Source organism: Lotus japonicus, chromosome 5 (genome assembly GCF_012489685.1).
Source record: "Lotus japonicus ecotype B-129 chromosome 5, LjGifu_v1.2".
In the NCBI taxonomy this organism is placed as follows: Eukaryota; Viridiplantae; Streptophyta; class Magnoliopsida; order Fabales; family Fabaceae; genus Lotus; species Lotus japonicus.
Genome location: NC_080045.1, coordinates 47358554 through 47378511, shown reverse-complemented (window position 1 = coordinate 47378511; position 19958 = coordinate 47358554). Strand labels below are relative to the sequence as shown.

Genomic DNA, 19958 nt, shown 5'->3' with positions numbered 1-19958 from the left:
TATGTGTAAATGGAATGGGAGTGAATAAATCGTAGCTCAAAATATTAATGTAAAATAAAGTAAATATAACAAAATTGCTAAACCTGAATTACTAAACTACATTAACTTTTTTTTTTGACATAGACTAAACTACATTAACTGAAAGTGCAATCAAGTATTTTGTTTAATAATTTTTTTACACTTGAATAGGACATCTATCTCTCAAACTAGGGGTGTTTGTGAATTAGATCAATTTTTAAGGGAAAAATTATCTGATTCAATCTCATTGTTTTTTTTATGTTCATTCAATAAATTTGTTTCTGAATTCAAATCTCATCCGATCCAATCAATAGCGGTTTGAATTTGATTGAATTTTTCGATTTTAGTTTATCTTGTTTTTCTTTGAGATTGTAGTATATAAATATTAAAAAAAAATGAAAAATATAATCAATACAATCATAAATGATTAATGTACAACATTCATTGATGTAAAACAAAACAAAAAAATGTACATCATTCATTAAATATAGCATTTCCAACATTTTTAAAAATTATGACAACACGTGTTCACTTTGTTTTTTTTTGTGCATCATAAAGCTTACAAGCAAAAACAACGACAAAGAACTTAAGAGATGGTTACAGAATCCTTTCGAATTAGGACCTCTAACTCCGGAGAGGGGAGTATAACCACTGTAACATCCAAAACAATGTTAGAGTAAGCTCTTCTCGTTACCCAATCAGCTGGAGCATTGGCTTCTCTCTTGATCCATGAAATTCTGGTATTCCAGTTGCGAGAAAGCAAATCAAGAATCTCTTTAAATAGCCTTGCATGAGCATGGAGGCGCCAATTCTCTGAACTCGCTAGGATTAGTAGTAAGTTCCTTGCAATCCACTTTGCAAAGCAGCTTACGATGTCCCTGATTCCACGCAAAAATCAAGCCTTCTCGCAGAGCAACTGATTCGGCCAGGAATGGATTTCCATTGCGACCAGTCCACGAAAACCACCCAAGCCAATTTCCGGGGATGTCGCGGAGCAAACTACCAGCACCCATGCGGTCATCATCATCCGAGAAGCTACCATATTTTTATTCAAAAAAAAAAAAACTTTAAAAATCTATTTTTATAAATAAGTACATTTCATATAATAAATATATAAACATATAATAATCGTAAATATATTGATATGATATATGTATAAATAAAATTATATATGTTTGCAATTATTCTCTTTGGATTACATTTGGATTGGTTTTGTCTCAAAATCAAATCTGAAATCTAATCCAATAAAAAAATCATTTTTTTCAATTATCAAATTGTTTGTGTTTCGATTGCTAGTTGTTTTATAATTTTATTGAATTTGAACGGTTATGAACATCATACTCTCAAATGTTTCGTTGATAGCGAATCTGCAAGGGTACAGATTGCTTGAAGTAATAAAAAGATCAAACCACAGAGGTTACATACGTTTATGCTCTAATTAACTAAATTTGGAATGTATGAGCGTAAAAATAAAGACGAAAATATAAGATGATTGCTTGTTGGTACGAAACTTAACTGCAATGAAATAAAAGAAAACGAATAACACGGTTAAAGTAAATTCAGCTTAAAAGCGCACAAGGGATCCCGATTTCATTAAGGGCTTGTTTGATTGCAGTTTTAGTTTTTAGATTTTAAAACAATTTTCAGAAACAAATTTTAGAAATAGTTTTCAGAATAAGAAAACAGTTTAAATGAAATGTTTTCCAACATTTAGAAAATTGATATTTGAAAACCAAAAACAGAAAATGAAAACATCTTTTAGCTGTTTTAGTTTTTTAGTTTTAAAAACTCAAAATGAGAACTGTTTTCAATATCAAACAAGTTTTCAGGTTTTAAAAATTAAAAATTGTTTTGAAATCTGTAAACAAACAGACCCTAACTCTCTACCTATGTATTTCTCCAATCAGTTATAATTATGAATTACATTAATTATCAAGGTGCTAAGCCGAAGTGTCCACTTATCAATTTCTGCATAAATGTCTTAGTACTTAATCCTAATTAATATGAGGAGAAGTTCAATGCAATTCAGGCACACACAAGTGTTATGAACTAGGGACCTACTAGATCTAGGAATATTCTAGCAAACTATAGCACAACACAAATTAGAAAAGATGATGTATGGATAAATGTACCATATCATAGAATGAGTAAAAATTGCTAAGTACAATAAATGACTCTCCTTTCATAGTGGGAGAGACCTAAAACCCTAAGGAGATTGGGGAATTAGAGTCTTACATTCAAGGCCCAATTCTCGATACTAAGATAACAGTAAGCCTAAGCCCATCGTTAAGATGGGGCGGTCCCTCCTGTAGAGCTGAGATCGTCCTGTGATGGCGGCCTCCTCCTTTCTAGCAGTCCCGCCCAGTTAAGATCTTCATGCTAGTCTGACTTCCCGATGTACCTGTGGCGGGTTCTATGCTTGTTAATTAGGACCCGCCCAGTCTACAAGCCCATAAGACATTGTGCTCGAATGACCTAAGAGCTAAGATGTCTTAAGTTCCTTTAGGGGTGCATCGCCTGTTTTTGGTGTGAGGGCGTCCGCCCAGCCCAACAAGCAATTTGTTACCTTTATCCCTAAGGTGCAATGACACTTGCTCAATTTCTTCCCAAATCCATAAATTCTACCAATTTCTCAATTGCATAGAAAATAACATGACACACTATTGCAATAGAAATATTCAATCAAAACAGAGGAAAAATTCGTGACTGAAAAGAGAATCCATAATCATAACTTAAATTTGCTCAACACACAGTTCAAAGAAAAATTACATCAAATCCCTAGCACTAGAGAGTTTAGAGACACATAATCATAGATAAATTACAAGAATTAAGTTCAAACCTTGCAATCTTTTTCAGAAATCCCTAATCTCCCTTAGAAATCCCAAAATCACAGTTCTCTAGTTTAAAACAGCTAAAAAGTGATAAAGAAAACGAAAACTTACAAGTTTTTAATGAACTCGAACTGCACGTGCGCTAGAACCAGAGCATGTGCGTTGAGCTTGTTGATAGCTTGGGCCTCCTTCCGTAAAACATCTCGTATGAACTCGTTAACCGTCGAATCAGGCTGAAATTCTGATATGTTGTTCACAACAAATTGATCATCAATCCAACTGATTGGATCATCAATAAAATGTATGTGCTAAGAGAAACATCCCATGCAAGTAGCAGTCAAGATCTTTAGTTAAATTTATCTTTGTCTTCTTTTCACATCTTTTTTTATCTTCTTCTCAAATATGCTTTTCTTCAAGTCCACCTTCAATCTTCTTTTAATCTCTTCATCTTTTACCAAAACAAAATAAATACCATAAAAACATCTAATAAATTTATAAAAGTACTAAATTAACCTAAAAAAATATAAATATGCATGAAAAATGACTAAAATATCCTTATTAATTAATTAATATAAATGTAAAATAACTATTGAAATAGCTCTAAATCTCAGGTCATCATCCGTATTTTAAAACTTTATCTTTCAATTACACGCGGTTAATTATATCATATATTACATCTTTCACCGATATTTTTTTTTCTTATTTTAATTGTATGAACATCCGACATTTGTCGTTTGTAGCGGAGCTGGAGAGTTTATATGAAAAACATAAACTCTACAATTTATAACGGCATATACCATCATAAACTATTTTTTTTGTTACAATGAGGGGTCAGACCCCAGAACGAAAATGTAAGACCCAGGATTTTAGAATTAAAATAAATTAATTAATTTCCACCTCACGCATAGGATTCTGTTTAAGCGTGAGAGGAACTCGACTTATGTTTGATGTTCGGATTAGTATAATGAGAAAGAAAGTTCAGGGAATGACTAAGAATAGTTCTATAGTCGCTATAGGTTATAACACGAGTCTTATTCACTTCCGCCTTAGGGCGAAAACGTTAGTAAATGGCTAATTTGCTCTTAAAGCACTGTAGAAACGATATTCAAAAATATTCAGAGGAATATAAGAATTTCTCTTATTCCTTTCCACGACAAGTGTTTCGACACGAAACCCTGGAATGTACGAATTATCGTTTCCGATTCTCGGAGGTTTGCCGAAACTGAATCCCTGATAGGTTAAGAACCTTAAAGTAAACTGTCGATGAAGACTTTTTCTATTCGAAGTTTCAAATGAAGATTCCACACGCGTACACCTATTTCTTTCCATGTTTCCAATCTTTCTTCAGAAGGAAGTTTTGTCATCCAACATCAACTGCAAAAAGTAACTTTTCGGGTTAAATCGATTAACACCGTTCGTGAATCGTTTGCTTAAATTCCAAGAAACCTGTTTCGAGTTCTGAAATTCTGTCGCCGGATTCTATCTTATAATTCACAGAGGAATGTGCAGGAAAAATCGGAATCGCGAAATTTTCATTTTTCCGCGTTTTCCATCTCCTATAAATAGCAAAAAAACTCAAAAATCTCTCCACCATTGCCATCCAAACCCGCGAGCTTCAAGAGGAGAAGGAGGAGGAATATTTTCGCCGTTTCTTGCCTGATCGTCGCACTGACAGTTGCTATACGTAGGCCTCGAGGTAATGATGCTTTTCCTTACCTCTGATCGTAAATTCTGTCGCTTTTCTCTATGTTTTTCTGTGCTCAAAGTTTCGAGCTTTTTGTAAAACTGTCCAAATAACTTGATTTCAGTGTCTAAACTTATTCTCTACTAACCCAAGAATACTTCTAGCAGATTACATTTCGCCGAATCTCGCCGAATTGCCGCCGAGCTTCAATTCTGCTAAAAATACCCATTTTATGCTGAGGTTTTGCTTTTTGAATCAAAAACTCTCGACTGAGCTTAGCGTCAGTAGGATTAGTTGTCATAAACGTCGTGGGTATCGACCTCATCCAATTTATTTTTCGAAATTCCGACTTTGAGTTTCCGAGCTAAAAATCTTGACCAAAATACCTCTGTTCTAGTTTTCGATCCGATAATATTTCTGAGAGTTTCCCTGGCCTAGATATCGCCTAAGAATACCTAGGAATTGATTTAGATCGAAGAAAAAGTTCGGAAACCCTATTTTCTAAAGTGGCCGAAACCTGTTTGTTAGGGTACCGTGTCCAAAAATGATTTTTTGGTATGTATGGCCTGAGCTATAGCGTAGCTCTTTCGATTGTCGAAATTTTGGCTTTGGTTTCGTGTCATTCCGAGTTCTGTAGCTCAAGTTATGCGCGTTTTAGCAAATGAAGTTTTGTTGTCAATTCGTGCCTAAATAGGAACTCTGAAGCTTTAAAAGCTTTCTTTCCGGTTTCGATTAGTGTTATTAGATTGATTACTTCTAGTAGGTCTTGTGTTGATGATTGTGTTTCCTTGTTCTAGGTTCGCAACTTCCATGCACAACTTCTACTCACGAAGGTAAGGGTAACTCAGTTTTAGAGCGTCATTTGAGTCTTGCATGCTTTTATCGCACTGCATGCGTTTGAGATGAAGTTGTTTAAACTTGATTGACAATTGATTGAAATGTTGGTATGCTTTCAATGTTGCATGCTTGCTTATGTTGACTGTTTCTGAGGCTTGTGCCAAATGTTTTCTGAAGGCTTCGGCCGAGTGAACTTATTGAGACGTGTGTCTCCGTTTTCTGAGAGGCTTCGGCCGTTTACTGGTTTCCTTCATTATTGCTTTCTAGTGGATAGGACATGATTATGTTTTATAGCACTGAATTATTGTTTCATCGCTCAATAGAGCTTGATGTGCTTGTGCGAATGTTGTGATTATGAATAACATGTGATTATGCTGATTTTATTATTGAATTTGAGATTGTTGTTTGAGTGACTACTGAGTTGGATGAGATGTTTTGATTTGCTTGAAGTGGCAGTGGAGTGGATATTTTCACATGACTGTCCCGTCTTGTGAGACGTTATCAAGTGGTAGTGGAGTGGATATTTTCACATGACTATCCCGTCTTTCAGGGCGTTACTTAGTGGTAGTGGAGTGGATATTTTCACATGACTATCCCGTCTTTCAGGGCATTACTTAGTGGTAGTGGAGTGAATATTTTCACATGACTATCCTGTCCTTCGAGGCGTTATCAAGTGGTAGTGGAGTGGATATTTTCACATGACTATCTCGTCCTTCGAGGCGTTACTTAGTGACAGTGGAGTGGATATTTTCACAGCGAGACGTTATTGTTTGATTGACATTGTTGAGGATTGTCGATACCTGATTTGATGTTATATTGTTGAGGATTATTGATATCTGATTTGTTGTTAAATTGTTGAGGATTATTGATATCTGATTTGTCGTTATATTGTTGAGGATTATTGATATCTGATTTGTCGTTATATTGTTGAGAATTGTTGATATCTGATTTGATGTTATATTGTTGAAGTTATTGTTATCTGAATTAACCTATGCTGTTAAGTTATTGATTCATGAGTTAGTTTATGTTGTTAAGTTTTGTTGGTATCTGTTTTAAAACCATATCGTTGATTTTGCTGATATGCTGATATGTTTAATTCTGTTAAATATATGATTCGATTTCATGATCGATAGGATGAGTTGTCATCTATCCTGAATTAAATTGGTAGCTTACTTACCATGGCATGTATTAGATTTGAATAACATGCTTTTCTCTTTATTATGTGGTAATTGCATGGAGTTAACCCTTTCTATTTGCTACTTGTTGTTTGGGCGCTTAACGCTATTAGGCGATGGAGAGCCTTCCACTGAAGCTTAGCTGTTCGAGTTGGAGACCGTGATTGTGGGCGGTCAAGTAAAGGTGGATGGAGCAGTTTGCTTCTCCCTTTTTGTGGACTATGTCTGAGTTTCTTCCTCCATCTGAAAACTCTGTTGTTTAAACCTTATCTTCGCCACTTGTCTAAGTGAGCGTACTTATTTTGGAACCCCGTTTATGGTGTTGTGAACTACTCTATGTTATGTACATTATTATGTCGGGAAACAGGTTATTTAAATAAAGTTATGTAATGTTTTCAACCCTATGGTATTTAGTCATTTCAAAAAAAAAATATACCCTTGGTTTTTAGGGATTGCAGAATAGTCCTTAGACTTTGTTAGGTTACTTAATGTGATTCCTCAGTTGAGAAATTGGGGCGTTACAGAAAACACTAAGGCGGAGCTCCCATAGAAGGAGTGACTAAGGGGGTAGTATCCTTATCTAGCAACATGTGACATTCACCAAAAGGAGAAGCAAAGAAGTGAGATCCAAAAGGGAAGGAGGAGGCCAGTCTTGGCCAGATAATTTGCTACAGCATTCGCCTCTCTGGGCACGTGCTGGAACACAAGAGCACCATGAGCTTGCAGTAAAGTAGTAATTTCCTTAGCAATATGAGCATACTGGTGGTTCCTCTCTATCACAGAGTTCAGCAGGTTCACTACGTCTAAGGCGTCAGATTCCACCACCACCTATGGTAAATCAAGGCTAATGATCAGGTCAACGACTTCCTTCATCGCTAGCATCTCTGTTAGGAAGACATTGGAGGAGCTAAGAGCACCCAAGTTGCGACTAAAGCCTCTCACCCAAGAGCCATTAGAGTCTCGAATAACCCCACCACAACTGGCCATGTAATTCGCATCCACCGCTCCATCGACATTGGCTTTAAACCAACCCGTTTCCGGATTGCTCCATCTGACATTGTTGATCCGAGCGCTTCCCCTACTAAAAATTCCCAGCTGCTGACCTTGCAAACCACTCAAAGACGACCCCAGGGTAGCCTCCGCCGCTTGATGCTCCATGCCCAACGAACGAATGAAACCCCAAATCTTAGAGTGGTTGTGAGGAACGTCGTTAAACACGAGATCATTCCTCATGTTCCAGATTGCAGACAAGGCAGATATGAAGAAACGGGGCGCGTCAATCCCATGGCTTTCCGTGAAAGAACCAATAATGTTCCAATGGGGCCAAGATTCTCAATTCGTTGCGAAGAAGTCGTCACCACTCTCTCCATCAAGAGCTGCCAGCCAAAAGCCATGAACCGCGCTGCAATCTCTGAATAAGTGTAACAACTCCTCCGCACTGGTCTGGCACAACGGGCAAATATCACTGTTGCTAATGTCATGACGGAAGCGGACATCATTCGTAAGGAAGTCGTTGTTGAGCAGCTTCCAAGCAAAAATTCTGACTCGCTGGGGGCCTTGAAGACGCCACACCGCCTTCCACAGATGTTCACTGCTTCTCTGAGCTTCGTGGTCGACAAGGAGCTCGAAAGCTGACTTCATGGTAAATAAGCCCGAGGCATTCCTAGACCAGTTCACCACATCACAACCGCCAGGGAGTCTGGTAGTGAGAATCTCACTAATGAACCAGCAAGGGAGAATATTAGAGAAAAGGTAAGATTTCCACCCTTTGTTCTCCTCGTAAAAGAAAGACAGAGGCTGGTCCAAGAGATTAAGAGGAATAGGTTGAACGACAACATCACGAAGCCGGTGACCAGAATCAAGCCAAGCGTCATTCCATATGCTTATGTGAACCCCATTCCCCACTTTCCAACGGCAACCCTTCATCAGGATGTCCCCAGTGTTCCTAATTCCCCTCCAAGCCAAGGATTCGCGACTCCTCTTTGTAACCATAGGCAACGTATCCGAGCCACAACCATATTTACCCCGCAGCACTTGGACCCAAAGCGCTTGAGGCTGATGAATTAATCCCCAACCTAGCTTGATAATAAGGGCCTTGTTGAAATCAGAGGTATACCGAAAACAAAGCCCGCCTTGCGATTTGGGGGAACAAATTACATTCCATCTCACTTGGCTAATCCTCTTAGTACCATTATCTGATCCCCAAACAAAAGAGCGCTGGAGCTGATCTAGTTTCGTGCACACTCCCTTTGGAATTAAGATGGTCTGCATACAGTAAGATGGAAGAGCCGCCACAATCGATTTAGCCAAAGTCACTCTCCCCGCCAGACTAAGAGTGGAGGCTTTCCAAGATGATAACCACTTCTGAGTTCGCTCAAGGATAAAATCATAGGTAGCCCTAGTGGGAGTCTCGTGAAGGAGAGGAACTCCAAGATACTTCCCCAGGTCGGAAGTAAGGTTAATATGCGTGGCGGGTGATGCTGGACCGTATCCCATCCAAGGAGAACTTGAGGAAGAGACAAGTGCTGAATAGTGCAGAGGAATTGGTTTGCTCATTATGTGGTCATGATGTTGAAACCACATCTCATGTTCTGTTTTCGTGTCCAATCTCTTCTCATATTTGGTCTGGAATATATGATTGGCGTGGAATACTCACAGTGCTACCTGCATCCCCGCGCGAGCATTTAATGCAGTTTCCCTCATCCGGTAAAAGCAAGACTCAACGGATGGGAGAAATGGTAATTTGGATGGCCACCATTTGGTCTATATGGTTGCTGCGAAATAGAGTAATCTTTCATGGTGCGGCTGTGGATGTGGAACAAATACTGGAATCGTGCCAACTTAAGGCTTGGCAATGGATGACAGCAAAGGTGGAAGGGTTTACCTATTCTTTGTTTGAGTGGAAGTCAAATCCTCAAGCATGTATTGATTCTCTATAGATGGGCTCAAGAAGGAGGTGGTTTGAAATGCCAAGGTTAGGTGCTGCTGAGCCTGAGTGTATGAGACTGGGCAGTGGAGATAAAATTGGAAAACTCTTTCTGTCATAATAACTGTTATAGCTGCTGAGTTGTCTCATATAAATTGTTCTGTGATGGTGCGACTAAAGCCTAGAAGGAATGGGTTTGCTGTACTAAGGGGGGAAAGAGCTGCATATTTTCTAGTTTAGATAGGTGTGGTGGTGGGGTGATTTTTTAAGGCACCTTGTGCAAATTGGACATAATTGATTCTTACTGTGGGAAGCTCTTTGTTCTGTTGGGGCGGCATGGACTAGTTGAGTAACCACTATCTTCATGTAGAGCACTTATTCTCTTGGCGTGGACTGATATGTTAGTGTCTTTTGGAGGATTTTTGAGTTGGAGCATATTATGATTGTGTGGTGGGATTTGCTGCCAGAGACTTTGTGAGAGGGACTTGCTTCATAGACTATGTGCTATATGTGATGAGTTGGAGATCCTGTTGTTTTGGGTTGGGTTTTGTATTCTCCTTGAAAATTACTTCTTGACCCTAGACAAGTGGTACTCTTTTTCCTTCACTAGGTTTTTCCAAGTGGATTTTTCCTAGTAAGGTTCTAATGAGACCCCTTCTCTAGAGTCTATTTCCAAGGAGAGGGTGGGTAAGGTATTAGGATACTTGTCTTTGTAAGTGTTGTCAATTCTAAGTTTTTTCTATTACTCTTTACTTGTATTAGGCTGAAGTACCCCTTGTACTTCATTTCAATATAATTTTTGCTTATAAAAAAAACAAAGAGTCGTCTAGTATGGTAATCCTTTGCTTTTTTTTTTTTTAAGTTGTTATCCTCTATTCACCTTGGTTTTATCAATTGAATCAATAATATTACACCAATAATATTTAATGTTTTTTTTTTGACGGGACCAATAATATTTAATGTTATAAATAAATGATAGGATGGAAAGCTGAGTTGGAAGTCCATATAAATAATTGCCAGCTGACCCTGACCTGAGAGGAACTAATTGAAAAAAACCAACTATATACCCCTTGTAGCAATTTGTAATTTGTGAATTGTGAATCTGCCAAACAAGATGCAGCAAAACCAAGGTAGGTAGTTCACCCAAAATCCAAACTCCTTCTTCTCTATGCTGCTATATATATTTCTCCTCATTTGCAGCACATAATTTAGCATATATGTAATGTTTTTCTCAGCAGATGGTTCTGCCGATAAAGTCACCGGCTTCGCACATGTTCTTGCTGCCTCCTTCGCCAGTTTAGTAGCTGCCGCCGCACACCACTGGCGGCCAGAGCCCTCCATGGTGGTGGACAAAAACATCATACCCCACTTAGAAAGAACTGAGTCTGGCCGTGTTGCGAGGATCGAAAAGTTCTCCCACTATGTTGGTAATGTTTTAACTTTTTTCATGGATCTATCCTCTCGAATTTGGATTCCCTGCAGTTGACTGCACTACAGTCAGGGACTCTCGAAATCTGAACCACTGAATTTAATCAGATGACAGAGAACCCCTGACTGCAGTGAATGCAGTGACTCCGACCGCAGGGAATCCAAGCATACACACATTTACAAAATTAGATGCATGAATTGCAGCTGAATGTTGCTTGCAATTTGCATCTTGAAATTCAGAATTTTGGTAATGTTTTCACTTTTTCAATGGATCTAATCTCTCGAATTTGGATTCCCTGTAGTCGGTCGATTGCACTGCGGTTAGAGACTCTCAAAATCTGAGTCATAAAATTTTAATCGGACGACAGAGAACCCCTGACTGCAGTGAATGCAGGACTCTGACTGCAAGGAATCCAAGCACACACACATTGAGAAAATTAGAAACATGAATTGCAATTTTGCAGCTGAATGTTGATTTAATGTTGATTTTTAATGCTGTTTGTAGTTTGCACCTTGAAATCCAGATTTCTTTTACTTTGTGTGTGTTTTCAGCTAGGCAGATAGGGTTTGAAGAAGAGGATCAGGTGCCAGCACTATGCATTGTGGCACAAGACTATTTGAGAAAATCAAAAGGGTGTGACCAAAGCATCTATGAATATCTAGCCAATGAAAACGACGCTGGTTCTCTGTATGTGAAATTGGTCGATGAGTTTGAGAGATGCATTCTCAGTTATTTTGCATTTCACTGGACTCAAGCTCCATCTATGATTAGTCAGGTTTTTTTATTTATTATCCATTTATCCTTTCATCTCTATTTTCCTTTGTTTTCTTCCTAATTCATCTATTATTTCTTCTAATACGTTGCTATGATGTCATTTCCTTTGGAATTTATCTCGAAAAGGGGAAAAAATAATATTTAAAATTTGTCAATTATATTGTGGTAGGGTAGGTTAGTTATTGATGTGTTTTGAGACATGAGTTATTGATGTTTGAAAACACAATAATGCATTTTCTTTTTCTTTTGGCATGGCATGGATGAGGCCATGAGGGTGTTGACAGGTTTGGTTGGTTGGTTGGATTTTATGATAAAATAGAATTCAAAAGACACTTGATTAATAAGATGAAAATTTTAATTGAAAAATAGAAAATAGTTATAAATAGGCTTATTAGCACTTTTGGTCCCCCAAGTTTCTAAAATGTGCATACGAGGTCCCTCAACTATAAAAATAGCATTTTGGTACCTCTACGTTAGTCTCCGTCAACACTTTTGGTCCCCCACCAAATTTCCATCCAAAAACTAATGATGTGGAGTTTTTTTAATTGAGGTGGCATGACATTAGGAGAGAGAAGACCTAATAAAACTCACCCATGTGAGCTGCACATGATTCCTCTTCTTCACCACTACCCATTTCCCAGGAACTTCTCCAACCCAACTTAAACAAATCAAACCCAAAAAACTTATGATCTTCATCATCTTAACCCAGAAAATAAAGATTTTTTTTTTCCAGATCGTGGAAATAAAGAACAAATTATATATATCCAAAATAAACACATGGAACAGAGAAAGATAATTCATAAGGTGTGTACAGAGAAGCTTGATTCCATGGAATGAATTATATACTGTATTGTTACTAATTCAGAAGCTTGATTCCATGAATCATTAACAGGGAAAAAATAAAAGACATTACAACGTAATAAACACATGGAACACTAAATCCTTTACATAAATCCCCTTCTCAAGAATTTCCACTACTTTCGATTCTTCTCTCTGAACGAATACTCCTGTGAACCCTTGCTCTTCACCAACCCCTAAGTCACCACCGATCCAGAAACCACCACCATCTTAAACCCTCACCTCACCTGAAATCACCACCAGAGCCACCATTCACTAACCCTTCCTCTCAAATGAAACAGAATCAAACCCTAATCACGACCGCAGCCTCTATCCTTTCCTTGCCCAGATTCGAAAAATCGACAAAGAGAGAGAGAGAGTAGCGATTCAGAAACAGAGAGGGAAGCAGCGATTCAGAAATAGAGAGAGGGGTTTCTAGGTCCATTCGCACCTCCAATGCGTCCCAAATTTCCATCTCAACAACAACCAAACCCTCCCCTCACATTATCTCTTTCTCTTGATGGGAGGTTGGGGTTAAGGTTTTGATAGGGTTGGGATTGCTGAAGAAATGGAGAAGATGATGCTGTAATTTGAGAGAGAACGATGAAGATGAGAATAGAAGATGAAGAAGATGAAGTTTTTGTTTTTTTAATTAATTTTAACCATTTAAATTTTATTAAAATTCCACGTCAGCCAAAAACGTTAGTTTTTGGACGGAAATTTGGTGGGGGGGGGGACCAAAAGTGTTGACGGAGACTAACGTGGAGGTACCAAAATGCTATTTTTATAGTTTAGGGACCCCATTTACACATTTTAGAAACCTGGGGGACCAAAAGTGTTAATAAGCCTTATAAATAACAAGATTTAAAAGGTATAATTTAAATGTTAAATATGAATTAAAAATTAATTGGAGGCTTAATTGCAACTTTAGTCCCTGACGTTTACCAAAACCACGATTGTATTCCCTCACCTAATTTAATTACAAGAATAGTCCCTCACGTTTCCTCCCGTTTGCAACGTTAGTCCTTCCGTCTAATTGCGAACGGAGAAGGCTTATGTGGCAATGCACATGCCTCTCATGTGACCAAGAAAAATGATTTAATTTCACTTTTGGTCCCTGACTTATACACATTATGTAGTTTTGGTCCTTAAAGTTCAAAAATTGCATTCAAATTTATATAAAAACAAAAAATGATAAGTATTCATATTCTTCAAATTTAATTACATATCTATTCAATCATAATCAGGCATAATATTATAAATTTTAATTTTAAATAATTAAAAATATATGTATTGATTTGTTTATACTTTATAGAATAATAAAAATATCTTTAATCAATACATTCAACTTAATATAAAAGATATCGGAAAAAGAAAACATGGAGGATTATATATAAATAATTTCAATTTAAATTAAATAGGATAGAAAGAGAAACAATTATGATTGTTATCAAAACATTACTGAATAAGAATTTAAATAAGTATTTTATAAAATCATAATCAGGCATAGTAAAATAAATTTAAATTTGAGTGCAATTTTTGAAGAAGATGAATAGTTATCATTTTCTATTTTCTTATTGTTTTTTATTAATTTAGGTGCAATTTTTGAACTTTAAGGACAAAAACTACACAATGTGTATAAGTAGGGGACCAAAAGTGCAGTTAAATCATTTTTCTTGGTCATATGAGAGGCATGTGCGTTGCCACATAAGCCTTCTCTGTTAAAAATTGGACAGAAGGACTAACGTTGCAAACGGGAGGGAACGTTAGGGACTAGTCTTGTAATTAAATTAGGTAAGGGACTAAAATCGTGATTTTTGTAAACGTCAGGGACTAAAATTGCAATTAAGCCTTAATTGGATGTTTGGGTTAGTTTGAATTGAAAAAGTATACTTAATATTAATTAATTTAGTTCTAATAAATTAATTAACCTAACAAATCCAAACTTAACCAACTCAAGTTGATTTGATTTGGATCATGAAGTTGATTCAAATCAATAAACACCCTAGCATACTCTACCTAATCCTACATTGTACATAATGATTCTAATTAATTAAAAAGGAAAAATATAAAATAAATAGTACAGTGAGGTCCCCGCCACAATTAATGTGCAATTTTTTATGTTTTTAGAATGCAGGAAAATTGGGATAGGATCTGTGGCGGCTAAGATTTAAGTATAAAATACTTCATCCGTTCTTATTTATCTGTTTAGAAAGAGAAGGTTCACACAAAATTAAGGAAATCAATTAATTATGTTAATTTTCATAAAAGTATTATTTGTTTTCCTATATCACCATTATAATGTATTTTATCTTTTTTCATGTATTGTTTCTGTAAGGGTATTTCTTGAAAAAACATCAATTAATGCTCTCTTGAAACTCTAAGTGGACAGATATATAAGAACAAAAAAATTTCTTCAAAGTAGACGGTTAATAAAGAATGAAGGGGCTATTCATTCATTATTTTGAAACTCACACCTAATCTGGCAGTAGAAGCACGCGTGTAGTATTGGCAAAGGCTTAATTTGAGAAAAGCAGGGTTCAAACTTGATTTTGAAATTTATTCCTTAATTTTATTCACTAATTAAATTCTTAAAATAAATTATGTAGTAAACAGGTTTTAATTTAAATAATGTATGAAAATAGATATAAAAAAATCTTAAATACTCTATTTAAGTGTGTTTTTCCTCATTAAAATCAGGGTAGGGTCGAGTGGGCACCATGGATTTGAGTTTGGAGTTTGATACAAATAATGTTTCATTCACACCTCTTTTGGAGGTGGAATAAGGTAGAATGAAGAGAGAGATAGAAAGAAAAAGAAAAGTAAGAGAGAGAAAATATGAGATGTGATAGATGATAAGAGGAGAGAGATATAAATAAAAATGAGTGAAAATGAAGTGTTTTGTAAATGAGGTGTGTATATATCATTGTTGGTTTGATACCTATACGTGTCTGTGTGTGCGCCACATTTTTATATTTCTCTTTATACATTTTTTTAATAGAGAAATCATCACGTTTTTAATGGCTAATTAACTTATAGGTATTGAATACTGAGTCTCAGCAGAAAACAAAGCTGAAGGAAATTCTATTGGCAGCTACAAGGTAACTTTCTCTATTTACTTACCAATTTCTTTTTAGGCTCTTTTTGTATCTTTTAATCAAATATTTTAAATTCCATTTTTTAATACAAAAGCTGCAGCTTAAAATGCCACACCAATATAGGCGAGAATAGTACTGCGCAAGTGGATATGTTTTTAATTATTTAAATATTAGATTATTGAATATATATTCATACTTTTTCTCAAATTCAAATGTATATTGTGTAAATTTTCCGTTGTTAAAAAAAAATGTATATTGTGTAGAATGTTATGAATCGATATTTTTTTATCTTCACCACACTTTAGTTGAAATTGCTAGAACAATTTAACACAAAAAAATTCAATTGTGAAACAAACGGAAAATTGCGTTTCTCAATAAATAAAAAAATGTGTAATTTTTCTATTTCCATAAAATTGTTGTTTGCGCAAAAATTATACATATAAATACATGAATATAATGAGCAATCTTGAACTTAGATCAAGTCCTCTAGTGTGTTGAGTCCATGTTAAGTGTGATTTTGAAATGTTTCAAAAAATTGAAACTTGTTAAAACACCAAATTACAAAAACAAAAAAAAAAGTGTAATTTGATTACGAAATGAAAGCTGAAAAAGGTGGAAGAAGATATTTTTACATGAACTTAGTGTGTCGTGTGTCGTATAAGGTAGATATAGGCTTTTAGAGTGTTTAGTATGATATATGCAACTCTTTTTCAGTAGTACAAGGTCCTATTTTTTTTGGTTATGAAAATCTAATCCTAAGGATTGAAATGAAACTGATGGAAAGTGCTAAATCTTAGTCGTTCATTCGGAATAACTATGAAGTCCTGATCCCATGCCTTCAAATCGTTTAAACCATCACGAGATGGTCCTCGTATCTCTACGTCTTGTAACTGCTAAGATTGTGGATGTGTGGCCCTTGGTGCATGCTACTTCTTAACTGTGGGGTTGTGCTTCACGATCGTGTCATCATGCTCTAGGTTGGTCTTGTTTTGAACTCCTTGTCAGCTCTTCGATGCCAAACTTTCGTCTTAGCCTATTCCTCTTTTTAATCTTCTATCTCGAGCTAAACTTCTCATGGTGATTTTGAATCTTTGAGCCTTAAGAAAAATATTGCTTAAGTGTGAATTTTACGTATATCTTCGACTCGATCCGTCTTTAATTGTCATGTATCTTGGATGCATTCGATGTCACATCTAATACTTTTCGCCTTTTGGAGCTCCACCATGAGTTGTCCTAACTTAGCCAAATTAGGCCTTCATCTTGGTCAAGGCTTCTATAATATATTGTGTCCTCAAATCAATCTTTCATCTTGACCAATGTGGAACGTTGTACTCTTTCACAAGCCATTCTATTCTTCTCTTTTTTTTTCTTCTTTTTTATATAAAAAGCATTTTCTTTTACTTACTCGAATTCGAAATTTTAATATTAACATCACATTTCTTATTTTTATTCCTTTTTCTTCATATATCTCTACATCATTTATAACATTACTTATCAATTACCATATCTTTCATTTCTCTTATTTTCTTATTTCCTTCTAGACACGAGTGACATTCGGGTGTGGATGAAGTATTATTGAGAAGAAAAAAACACTTGTGCTTGTGCTGTGTGTTCAGGAAACAGAGGTTTGATAGAATAACCAAGGATCTGAAAGTGACGAGAGTGTTCTCAACTTTGGTGGAAGAGATGAAAGCATTCAAAGGTGACTCACAATGTAAAGATGTCATGGTCCCCATTGCCCACAGCGAGAGGAGTCCAGTGCTGATGTTTATGGGTGGTGGCATGGGAGCAGGAAAAAGCACAGTTCTTAAAGATATTCTTAAAGAGTAAAAAACATCCTAACACTACTCTTGCACAATTATCATTGTTCAATTAAAGTAGAGTATTTGGTTCCACAGTAAAATTGTTCAATTATCCAAACATGCTATCAGTGGATGTTTGCAGATTTAGGTAGATTATTTATATGTATCAAATGGATTTGGCAGACCATTTTGGTTAGGAGCAGCTACAAATGCTGTGGTGGTTGAGGCTGATGCTTTTAAGGAGAGGGATGTCATATATAGAGCTCTTAGCTCAAGGGGTCACCATGATGACATGCTTCAAACTGCTGAATTGGTATGTCTCTCTATGAACAACTCCATTTACTATTGTCTCAATATCTCTGAACTGGCCACTGTAGTAGTGAGGGATTATAAAGTGGTACACCGGTGATTCACAGTTTTTAATCGTTGATTCAGGATCTTCAATTAAAAAATCAATAAATCTATGGTTAAAAAATGTGGATCTCTAGTGGCCTATAATCTTCCCTATAGTAGTATGTGTTAGAAATAAAACAAAACCATCATGAACGCTAGCTCACATGCCCTGGAACTCAATTGGGATCTCTCATTCTAATGCGACAAACGTGAATGAGGCATTGCACTTCTGTTGGCGCTGCGTTTGCAGGAATGCAAAAGCTGACATGCTTTTAGAATAGTTGGTTCATGTCATGTATCACAACCTTTATGACCTAGTGGTCTAGATTGATCCTTGCAGTTAGTGCCAAATGATGTGGAAATCCAAAGAAAATTTAAAATTACACAGAAGGAAGGACAATTAGACCAGTATGAAGCTATTTTCAACTAATTGTTTCATTGAATTTGATAAACTCTAACTAGGTGCATCAATCTTCAACTGATGCTGCATCATCCCTGCTAGTGACAGCTTTGAATGAGGGGAGAGATGTGATCATGGATGGTACCTTATCATGGGAGCCTTTTGTGGAGCAGACTATTGCTATGGCAAGAAATGTTCACAAATGCAAGTACAGAATGGGGGTGGGCTATAAACTGGCTGAAGATGGAACCGTTACTGAAAAGTACTGGGAGCAAGTGAATGAAGCAGAGGAAGAGCATCAAGTAGAGGAAAATAGTAATGCTGAGACACAAAATGGAAAGCCTTATAGAATAGAGCTAGTTGGTGTTGTTTGTGATGGCTATCTTGCTGTTATTAGAGGCATGAGGTATATATCCTTGTGCATTCAACTAATAGCATGTATGGATCTACTTATTTTTAGTTGGGATCAAATTTGGCACCCAACTACTCAAGGAAGTGCATGTTTGGAAACTCGTTCGAAAACCACAGCGAAGCCAAAACCATGTTTAACCGAAGCAAAAGCCAAGGGAAGTTGAGTCCGACATGATTTTGGCTTCACTATGGTTTTTGAATGAGTTTCCAAACATGCACGACGTTTCTCTTCTCAATCGATTTTGACTTCAGAATCAATTGTAGAACGATATCCGAATGTGCTATATATTACTACTTTGTGATGTATTTTTGGTTATGGTAAGGTTGACATTTCCATTGGAACTTTGACAGGAGATCTATTATGACTGGGAGAGCAGTGAGGGTCAATTCACAATTGAAATCTCACAAAAGATTTGCTAATGCATTTCCAAGATACTGTAAACTTGTTGACAATGCCAGGTTGTTCAGCACAAACTCTATTGGTGGTCCACCAAAGGTAAATAGGAATAATTTATACTCTCTTGTTATTGATTTTACACCTTATTAGTATTAACTATGACTAAATCCCGAATCCGAAATAGTCGGCATTTGAAGGGTGTCCAGATATCGGACGGTTTACACAAAAAAAAGTATTAAAATGTCAAGAGGGTAATTTGTTTGGCTTTACAACACAGCTCATTGGGTGGAAGGATGGTGTTCATAATCTACTGGTGGATCCTGAAGACATCAAATGCTTGAAAAATATAGGAAGTTTGAATGCTGAAGCTGATTCCATCTACGAACTTTACAGGGAATCCAACCTTATAAAGGAACCTGGTTCTGTTTGGAATGACTTTGTTATGTCACCTTCAAGGCCAAATTATCAGAAAGAGTTAAGGGAATCCATTCTTAAAATTGAGAAGTCCATCACAGAAAATGTAACCAATATTGTTGCATGAAATGGTGCAGCCAAATCATGGTTTTACCATCTTACTAAAGTATGAAGTTATCAAATTTGTGTATATCTAACTTCAAGTATATGTCATGTTAATTATCATGTATCTATATTCCATATAAACTAGGTGTAAACCCGCGCGTTGTGCAGACATATATTAATATCTTTTTAGCATAATAAATTTTTAAAACATAAAAGAAATGGTAAGATTTTAAAAATAGTAAATTAACATATTAATTGTTCAATTCTTATAGTATTTGTATATGTATGTAGACACACACACATATATATATATATATATATATATATATATATATATATATATATATATAACATGTAATGTAATATATGTTGGTTATATATACATGTTTTATGAATGAAAAAACATAGATTTTATGAGATAATCTAG

At 36.1% G+C, this 19958-nt stretch overlaps 1 protein-coding gene across 4 annotated transcripts; it reads left to right on the top strand.

The window, feature by feature from the left end:
• Window positions 1-10470: 10470 nt before the first annotated feature.
• LOC130717497 (calmodulin calcium-dependent NAD kinase-like) lies at window positions 10471-19655 on the top strand. 4 transcript variants are annotated; one of them, XM_057567738.1, is made up of 9 exons: window positions 10471-10601; window positions 10710-10898; window positions 11452-11675; window positions 15551-15612; window positions 17226-17435; window positions 17595-17724; window positions 18267-18610; window positions 18967-19111; window positions 19197-19655. In XM_057567738.1, exons 1-9 carry the CDS (start codon window positions 10586-10588, stop codon window positions 19551-19553), a joined length of 1677 nt encoding a protein of 558 aa, XP_057423721.1. In that variant the 5' UTR covers window positions 10471-10585; the 3' UTR covers window positions 19554-19655. The 4 variants fall into 4 exon arrangements, with proteins under 4 accessions (XP_057423721.1, XP_057423723.1, XP_057423722.1 ...); XM_057567740.1 differs by having other exon boundaries at window positions 10707-10898; window positions 19406-19655; XM_057567739.1 differs by having other exon boundaries at window positions 10707-10898; window positions 19290-19655.
• The last annotated feature ends 303 nt before the right edge of the window (window positions 19656-19958 follow it).

Excerpts from the sequence above, each read along its gene's own strand:
- LOC130717497 (XM_057567737.1), top strand. Across the intron at positions 17,436-17,594 it reads CTTAAAGATATTCTTAAAGA|ACCATTTTGGTTAGGAGCAG; the intron begins GTAAAAAACATC and ends TGGATTTGGCAG. Across the intron at positions 17,725-18,266 it reads TGCTTCAAACTGCTGAATTG|GTGCATCAATCTTCAACTGA; the intron begins GTATGTCTCTCT and ends AACTCTAACTAG.